General features: G+C 41.3%; 1 protein-coding gene across 1 annotated transcript; it reads right to left on the bottom strand.

Annotated features, from left to right (window-relative positions):
• Positions 1–3,606: 3,606 nt before the first annotated feature.
• LOC144295211 (high affinity immunoglobulin epsilon receptor subunit beta-like) lies at positions 3,607–8,886 on the bottom strand. Its single transcript, XM_077867643.1, has 6 exons — positions 8,748–8,886; positions 8,195–8,326; positions 7,529–7,585; positions 6,723–6,866; positions 5,747–5,848; positions 3,607–4,117 (listed from the first exon to the last, which is right to left on the bottom strand). Exons 1-6 carry the CDS (start codon positions 8,883–8,885, stop codon positions 3,992–3,994), a joined length of 699 nt encoding a protein of 232 aa, XP_077723769.1. The 5' UTR covers position 8,886; the 3' UTR covers positions 3,607–3,991.
• Between the last annotated feature and the right edge of the window lie 625 nt (positions 8,887–9,511).

The raw sequence follows: 9,511 nt of genomic DNA, 5'->3' as shown, positions 1-9,511 counted from the left end.
AAGAGGTTGAAATGGTAAAACCAAGGAATTTATACTAGGAGGAATGAGAGGGACAGATCTGAGCAATGCCTGGTGCACTTTTATGCTGGTGTGGTGCAGTGATGTCAGAGTCTTACTTCCGTGTGTGAGAGAGTGGACATGACTTCAGATGCTTGGACTCTCCCAGAAGGAGGAAGGGCTATTACAGGTGTTTCCCACCCTTGAATATACATGAATTAGAGTAGGAGGTGATGGCAAATACACCTTTTTGTTGTTGTTCCTGCTGCTGTTAAGCTCAGAGCTCTCCGACAGCGAGGAATCCCAGCTGGAACAGATGAAGTAGATCATCTGAGAACCCTGAGAGAGCCTAGTGTTTAAGACAGGTACATTGACAAGATAGAGCTGTGTCCTTTGATGACAGGAGTGAGTTTGTGTTGAGAGTGGGAGGGAAGGGTGCCAGTGGGTAATTTTGCAACCGGAATTACAGGTGGCAGAGGGAACCAGCTCTTGCCCGGAGTCTGTTTGGTTTTCCATTCTGGACACAGAGTTTGACTACACTTTAGCGTCTGTTGCAGGTGGTTCTCTGCTGTGACCACATTTGAAACATTACTGACAATGAGGCATGCCAGGTCTGGCACAAGGACTCTCATGGTGGCCTCCATGTAGTTTACTACACATGTGGATAGGGTTTTGAGGGATGACAGAGACCAGACGGATGAAGTCAGGGTCACCAGATCACAGCAGTGGGGAGAGCTGCCTCGGGCCAGGGGCCCCCAGTGTGAATAGTTACATATTCACTGAGAAATGAATTTCCATTACACGTGAGGTGTTAGACTTCCATGCATCTGTTTCAGGGCCTATCCTCATCACATCAGTTTCTGCTTCCTGAAGACTTTGTGCAAGGCACTTAACATCTCTGGGTTTCATGTTCCCAATTGGTAAAAGCATTGTTTATAGGCACTGTCCTCAAATAAGAGGTGTAAGGATTAAATAATTTAATAGATTTACAGTGCTTTGGAAGAATCTTGGCCTGTACTAATATTATTGATAATATTAATTATCATCTCTTAAGGAATCCTCACTTGATCTCCAGAATGCTAGAAATGGCCCTTTGTTTTTTTGGTTTGTTTTTGTTTTTGTTTTCTCTAGTAATTTTTATTTTGAAAAATTTTCTTCTTTTAGAAAATTAATTTTTAAAATGAACTGTAACTCACTGGAGCCTCTGATTAATGGTGTGTGTTACTTTTAATCTAGTTGCCACCCTATCTTTTAAACGCTATAAAAGATCAGATTTCTTGAGGACAAAGGCTGAAAATCGGTCCTAGTTTGAAGAACACTCAAAGATAGAAGATATCTAAGATTAGTACGGCCTGTTCACTTGATTGTGAAATGGTCCATAGCTGAAGGATGGCATGACTTGCTCGTGAGAGTTAAACAGCTTATATATCCATCTGATACTCCTAATCAGATTAGGCCCTAAAGGGGAACCTTCCAGGATACTTCATCTTCACTAAAAAACACAGAAGATTTGAAAACAGTGTGTGTCATCTATCCATTGCAGGGCTGGAGAGACAATCAAGCTAAATTCCACTTCTCACTCTCCTGGAGAGTCAGTGATGTGCTTAGCGAGACCCACACAGTGAATAGTCTTGGGGCAGAGATAGTTCCTCTCTGCTGTATGGAAATTTGTAGAATAGCTGTTCTTCCTCTAACATGAAATGAACCTGGGGAACTAAAGCTAGGTATGATAAGACTTCACCCTCTAGATCAGGGAGTGGGTGGTTTGTAACCTGATATAACCTCCACCCTGGAAAGCTAGAAACGTTAAGACTGAGCAATCTGGGTCTAGTAGTAGGAAGACTTGGAGCCTGAAACCATAATTTTTGAGATTTTCCAAGCAGATTAGAATACTGTTTCACATGCCTGGAAAGAGCATGTTCTTAGTTTTACAAGTGACAAGGGGTGAGTCACGAATTTGTGTAAAGAAAGCATGGATTCTCGTGAGAGTAACGGTGGCTAGGAAAATTGTCTGAAGACCTGGGTCTTCCTCATCTAGCCATCTAGCCATCTTCTGGCTTCTGCCTTCTGAAGGAGTTGTCTTCAGTCCTGTTCATAATGTCTTAAAAACAAAATGAAACTCTTTATTGAGGTATAACTGGCATATAAAACACTGTAGTTCTTTTGAAATTACAATTTGAAAAGTTTGACTTAAAGGGCACCTGGGTGGTTCAGTCAGGTAAGCATCTGCCTTTGGCTCAGGTCACGATTCTAGGTCCTAGGATCAAGTCCCACACCTGGCTCTCTGATCAGCAGGGAGTCTGATTTTGCCTCTACCTCTTCCTCTCCCCTCCACTCATGCTCTCTTTCTCTCTCAAATAAATAAAAATCTTAACAAAAAGAAACGTTTTTTCAGATATATAATAATGAGCCATCATCACATTCAAGATAATGAACATAAATGTCACTCCCCAAAAGTTCCCTGACCCTCCTCGCCTTCATCCCCATTCCCATACACCATTGACCTGCCTTTTATTGCTCTAAATTAGTTTGCCATTTGGAACTTCATAAAAATGGAATCATGTGACCTGTACTTTTTCTGTCTTCTTCTTTCACTTGGCATAACTACACTGGAGTCATCCATGTCACATTGTCTATGGACAGTTCCTTCCTTTTTATTGCTTAGTGGTAGTATTCCACTGTCTGGGTATGTCCAATCTGTTTATTCATTTACTTGTTAACAGACACTGGAAGTGTTTCCACATGAGGACTATCTCAAATTCAGCCGCTATTAACATTTGTGTGCAAGCCCTTGTATTAACAGATACCTTGATTTCTCCTGGGTATTTACCCAAGAGAGGACCATTGGCTGATCAGTATGTGTTTGAATTTTTAAGGAACTTCCACAGTGTTTTCCAGCGTGATTGGATCATTTCACATCCCCACCAGCTGTGTTTGGGGGTTTCTATTCTCCATGTTCTTGCTAATACTGGTTTTGATCAACCTTTTTCATTTTAGCCATTCTAATAGGAGTGTATAGAGAAATCCCAGTATGGTTTTAATGTGAATTTCCTAACAAATAATGATATTGAGTGTCTGGTCATGGGCTTATTTGTAATCTCTGTGTCTTCTCTGCTTAATTATTTTGCACATGTATTACTTGGGTTGTTTGCTATTTTGTTACTGAGTTTTGAGAGTTCTTTACATATTCTGGCTATATGACTATTGCCAAATATATGCTTTATAAATATTTTCTCCCAGTCAGTGGCTTCTATTTTTTTAATATACACTGAAATCCTAATATCAAAACCTACCATTGAGAAACCAAACCCTAGATAGTGACTTATTAAAAAAATTAAAAACACTGTGACACATCATCACCAAGAAGAAAGCAACATTACTTTTTTAAAAATCATTGAGTGGTAGGGTGACTAACTTGGCATTCAGATAATAATGAAGTTGCATTTGATTTTTATCATATGTTATACATTAGAGTGTGGTAATACGCACTTTGTAATCTATATTTTCCCAAGTTCACCTTGACATGAGCAAGAGGAGCTGGTACATTCAACAGTCAAAGGAACTTAGATTGGCCCCAATGCCAGATGGTATGCCACTACTTATCCAAACTATTTTTACAAAAATGTTTTACTTGTATAAACTGTCAACCAAGAAGGAAGTACAATTTCTAGGAAGAAGCAAGTGGGTAATAACAAATTCCTCTGTGAGACCTAAGAACTAAAATTTGCTGAAAAGTGGTAATAGGTCATCCAAATGAAGAGAGATCTATTAATCTACAGAGTGTTAATACTAGGATTTATTGGTCAACTATAAAGTAAAGCACACATATCTGCTAACTGTGTGTGTGTGTGTGTGTGTGTGTGTGTGAAATTGCATAATGAAAACATAGGGAGGACGGTATTTGTAGGAGATTCCTATAAAAAAAAAATCTGTCTTTGATTGATATCGTGGATCCAAGATGCATTCGTGTGGTAAAGAATGTTATGACGGTGTCTCATGGATCAGAGTGAACAGGATCTATATCTTGCAGCACTAAGTCTTCATAAGTTTGAGGTTGAGTCAATAAGTCTTGATAAGGATCTTCAGAATGTGTTCTGATCAAGCAACTCAGTGCAGAAACCTAGAAATATGACATCATAACATCTACAATTATTTCATCTAAATTTTCAGTGATTTTTGTCTGATCATGTCAGCTTCTCTCTGCAATGCTCTATGTAGCTCCCTGATTCTCAGCTAGTGGTGCTCTTACATGCACCCCCTCCCCCCACCATGCACCTCCAGGGAGATTTAGCAATGTCTGAAGACATTTTGGTTGTCAGAATGAGGGGTGGGGTAAATCGTTGATATCTAGTGGATAGTTGCTAATAAACATCCTACCAGGCACAGATCATATGCTGCACAACAATTAATTATTCAAATTATTCATTACAAAATGTCTTTATGTCAATAGTGTTGAAGCTGAGACACCCTGGCCAACCAATGTTTTCGTGACAGCCTAAGGAGAGAGAAGGCAATTCCAGCCATGTCTGGAACCACTCTAAAAAACTTCTTTTGGTGATCTTTTTAGACATTTATGTACCAACAATCCATGCCAGCATCACCAGGCATTTGAGGAGTAAGAAAAAGGGTCATTCCATAAAAAATAAAATGTTATCCATGAACCCCTGGGTGGCTCAGTCAGTTAAGTGTCTGCCTTTGGCTCAGGTCATGGTCCCGGGGCCCTGGGATGGAGCCCCACCTCAGGCTCCCTGCTCAGTGGGGAGTCTCCCTCTGCTGCTCCCCCACTCATGCTCTCCCTCAAATAAGTAAATAAAATCTTTAAAAAAATGCTATCCATGAACACAGTGAGGTATGTCCCTCTCTTTTGTCCTACAGACATGCAAACAGAAATATCAGTATGATAAATTTGGGGTGTAGTGAGGCCAACTATTTATGATGGCTTCACAGAATCTATATGGTATGTGGCTCTGTGGGAGACTACATAAACACACGAGTATGCATGTGTGCATGTCAGGGTGTATATGATTGATGGGATGACATGGACAATTATGAGGTGCAGAAGTAATATTGAAATTACAGTTATGTGTTCCTAAAACTATTGTATCTCTTATTTGATTGCTACTTTTCTCATTAAGTGTTTACTTTATCCATCACGACTTTCACTAGTTGAAGACATGGCTAAGGACACTGTTTCCTTACCTCACAACACACTAAATACATGTTCAGTATATTTTATTTTATTTTTTTAAAGATTTTATTTATTTATTCATGAGAGACACAGAGACAGAGAGAGAGAGGCAGAGACGCAGGCAGAGGGAGAAGCAGGCTCCATGCAGGGAGCCCGACGCAGAGCTCGATCCCAGGACTCCAGGGTCACGCCCTGGGCCCAAGGCAGGTGCTAAACTGCTGAGCCCCCCAGGGATCCCGTGTTTAGTATATTCTAGATGAATGGATAAGAAATTGAATGTGTAATGGAATTAGGGAAACTGACTGTGTAACTCACTAGGAATGAAATATATCTACAAAGGAATAGGTGGAGACAGAATGGCTGGTGAGTGTAACACAGGGCCCCTGTCCTCTAAACCCACCCGCTCCCACACCTTCCCATTAAGAGAGTTTGGGGGCTGTTTCGTTGTGGTGGTTTTGCCATCTCTCTCTTCAAACAGAGATTGGAATGGACAATTAGCCTAGGATTCTCTGAGATGCTTCAAATGCTTCCCCACCTTCCCAGTAAAACAAGGCTACTCACCAGGCTCATCTCACTGCCATTCATGGTGTAAGTGAGCCCACAGAGTGAGAAGGAAATGAAGATCTGCGCACAAGTCACTATCATTTGAAGGATCACAATACTCTATGGAAGAGAAGAAGAGCAAGAGTTTATATTTCCCCAACCAGCTTCAGCCTGTGAGTGACATTCCCATCCTGGCTGCCCAGGGACAAGGGCTGGCGGATATTTCGCAGAACGATGCACTTCCTACCCAAGGTCTGCACATTCTGTTCAGACAGAAGATTGCATCTGACCCAAGCCCTGCTTCCCTGAGCTCCCATATGTAAACTCCTACAGAAACAAATATGAATTATGGGAATTCTAAGAGGCGAGGCTCTGCAGAAGAACTCCCTTCACATGCTAGAGTTAGTTACTCCTGCTACCATTTTGTCACACGTCGTAGACAAACACTGACTGAACACACCAGGATCTCTCTCTCTCTCTCTCACACACACACACCACACGCGTACACATACATACACAGACATCAAGTGATTCAACTTTACTCACAGAAAGGATGGGTTTACCAAAATTATTGATCTTTTAAATTAACATTAAAAGGACACAGACCAGCTCCCAAATTTTGTATGATTTTGATTATAATTTACATTTTTAATTTAACTCATTTGAACCCACAAGCTGATTCTCAACTCATGTTCCAGATCAAGTTTCTCTTCTTTGGGCAGACTGTTCATAGATCAGTGTATCCAGAAAAGAGAGAGAATTTGAAACGATAAGAGTATGTGTTTTTCGAGCAACATGCACACCTAATTCTGCAGTTCTAAAACCGGGGGTTTGTTTTGTTTTGTTTTTAACAAAATTCATGATGACATTTGTTTGTTTCTCTTTTCCCCTATTTTCAACATTTAGCAACTTCATAGTAGGCTTCAGGCCCTGGGAACTAATGTAACTGAAAACAAGCATCGCATACGAAAATACTCAACAAAATAGTACTTACGGTTATAAAAGATTTAACCAATGAACACTCACGTAACTCTGAGCATTCAAATAAGAATACATCAATTAGATTCACGAAGAGAAGAATTAGCCCAGTGCTTGAAAGTAGCGTGCTGATAATGTGAGCTCCCATACTGACTCCAATCTGCAAGAGAATAGTGCATGTAATAGAAATACTCAGGGCCGTTGGTATTTGCAGACACATCTTCTGTAGGGTGCTTGAGGCACACCTTGGCTCCCTGGGCTAGTGCAGGCCATCCGTCACAGGCAATTCCATTTCCTTCGTCACCAAAGCCATTTGCTGGCAATCCGCTCCACCTCATGGGAGAGAAGGAAATAACTGGTCCCCCCGAAATGAAAGTCCATGGATGGAGCCAACACGATGGGGATTATATTTGTTCCAATATCGCTTGCAGGGGGGATCTTTACTATGTCCACCTGAATTAGCAGCTCCCTGATACACACCCACAACATGTACCATCCCTCCCTTTCAGCCTTGCAAAACGGATCTCTTCAACCACTGCAACAGGATCTACATGTAAAGACTTCCTTACTTTGATTCTTACCAGGAGATTTTTTTAAAAAATGTTTGTGAACATTCAGACAGTTGGATTTTTCCTCTTCAAAAAGCTAAGCACATACTTTGCGTTCTAAAGACTTAATAGATTGTTGAAAAATAAGTTGCAAGATAGTCAACGAAATAGACTGAAATATCTAAATTCTGTGTTGCTTTGGCTTTGTGCACAGAGTCAGAGTCGACTGTTCTTATTAACTTGTTAATTGAGCAAAATGGAAAAGGATACTCACCAGAAATTTTGTTTGTTTTTTCATACATGAGATGGTCAAAGATCCAGATATGATGAACTGTTCATAAGATAGGGAAGACATTAGTGGGGAGCTGTTTCCCATCCGCATCAGCCACCTCCACCCTGGATGATCTAACCTGGACCCTCACCTCTCCCAGTCAATACACATATTCTGACAGAGTATTCCTAAAGAACAAATATCTGAATTGAACCCAGTTGAATCTATTTTGGGAAAATGGGAATATTGATGTGGAAAGAAGGGGAGGCAAGAGTTCGAGATGACATTAATTGTGACAAAGCTGGATGGGAAGAATGACCCTTCCCTACACACCCCCATCCTAATCTGTCCAAACATCCTAAAGGTTCATTTGCTTTCTAAAGTATCCCTGGACCATCTCAGTGAAGAATGATTCCTCCCTTCAGAGAAGGGAGCATGGGACTCAAGAGCATTTTTAAGTTTTGACAAGTACTTGTGATTGGTCCTGAGGCTACTTTTGTCACCTTCTCTCCTACAAATTCCCTACTTACTTGGCACAGCGCCTCTACTAAAGAGTCTCAGCTATTATCTATAAAAAGAGAGGATAAACTAATTAAATGTATTTTCCGTTATTTATAATTTCTAAATAACTTCTTTGATTTCCAAAGTAGTTCCAACAGATATACTCACAGATGCTGCACCCCAGAATGGGTAGCCAATATAAAAGCAGAATAAGAGACCTCTGTGATTAGAGTGCCAGTAAAAAAAAATCTCAATGATTCCAAACAAGAAGCATTTCAGGCCAATCATGATCTGAGCTACCTGGAGGAAGAAAACATAGAAGATTGGGGTGAAGTAGAAACTCTACATTAGAGTCTTCTTTCCCTCAATTGCAAGATGACATATGAATCACACTTGATCTTTCCCATCTTGATTGGCTCTTAAAAATAATCCCTGGAAGAGTGAAATCCAAAGAAATTGTGTCGGTTTGCCAAGCTCTGTGAATGGACATTACCTCACGGGGATATTATTTTTGGGAAAAACATTCCATTTGATGTCTGGGAGCCTGGAACACCTTCACACCAAAACACCTGACCTAAAGGTACTCCCAGATATATTTTCCTCTCTTATTTTTCCCCTAACCTTATGAACTGGCATAAAATAATTCATCCCAAATAAAATTATAGACCACTTACTTTTCCATACTCACCCCCAAATATCTACAGGACTAAAGATAGCTTACACCCAGGGAATGCAGATTCTTTTTAAGGAAATCGTGCAGCTTGCTGGATCGATGCCGAGCAGAATCAGATGCATCTGCTTGTCCCACCTGCGTGCTTTGAATTTCATTTGTTGAAATGCCCTCCACAAACTCATCCATACCAACAACACTGCTCATTCTGCAAAAGACCACATGCAGTCAGAAGTCCTCGGTAAGCCCCATGACTCTCAGTGCACAAAATACTGCAAACGTTTCTGGGAGGCATTTCAAAGAAAGCAGCCTCGTGCTTCCTGGTACTGAGAGGATTTTATTTCAGAGGAAGACAAGACACTGGCAGATTGTGTGCACCTGTAAAGCGTGTTACTCTGGCTCTCAAGAAATCTATCTGAAGGGAGATGATAAGCAACCCTTAAGTGAGGCCTGGGAGGGTGGGTTCTGAGGTCCCGCAGGATGGAAGAGTGGAATATGGGGTTCTGGAGCAGAGTAGTGGGAGACAGGCAGGGACAGGTAAGTGGGTGCCCCTGGGGTGGGAGGTTTCGTTATCGCTTCCAGGAATCAAAGGAAGGGAGAGCATGTGTGCCAGTGGTGAGGGGGCGGGGAGGAGGGAGGGACAGGATCTTAAGCAGGCTCCTCGCCCAGCACAGAGCTGGCCAGAGGGCGGTGGTCCCTCTCAGTACCCTGAGATCATGACCTGAGCCAAAATCAAGTCAGATGCTTCACTGGCTGAGATACCCAGGCACCCCCAAACTAGACCATTTCTATGTACTTAACATAATAAATCCATT

The sequence above is a fragment of the Canis aureus genome, chromosome 23, assembly GCF_053574225.1.
Source record: "Canis aureus isolate CA01 chromosome 23, VMU_Caureus_v.1.0, whole genome shotgun sequence".
Taxonomy (NCBI): domain Eukaryota; kingdom Metazoa; phylum Chordata; class Mammalia; order Carnivora; family Canidae; genus Canis; species Canis aureus.
This window is presented reverse-complemented; position numbering and strand designations above follow the sequence as displayed.

Bases quoted from the DNA above. Each gene is read 5' to 3' on its own strand.
- LOC144295211 (XM_077867643.1), bottom strand. From the start codon at position 8,885: ATGGATGAGTTTGTGGAGGGCATTTCAACAAATGAAATTCAAAGCACG. The intron at 6,867-7,528 runs GTGAGTATCCTT...ATTCTCTTGCAG, and splicing joins AAAAACAAACAAAATTTCTG to ATTGGAGTCAGTATGGGAGC. The intron at 4,118-5,746 runs GTGAGTAGCCTT...TCATATTTCTAG, and splicing joins ATGGCAGTGAGATGAGCCTG to GTTTCTGCACTGAGTTGCTT.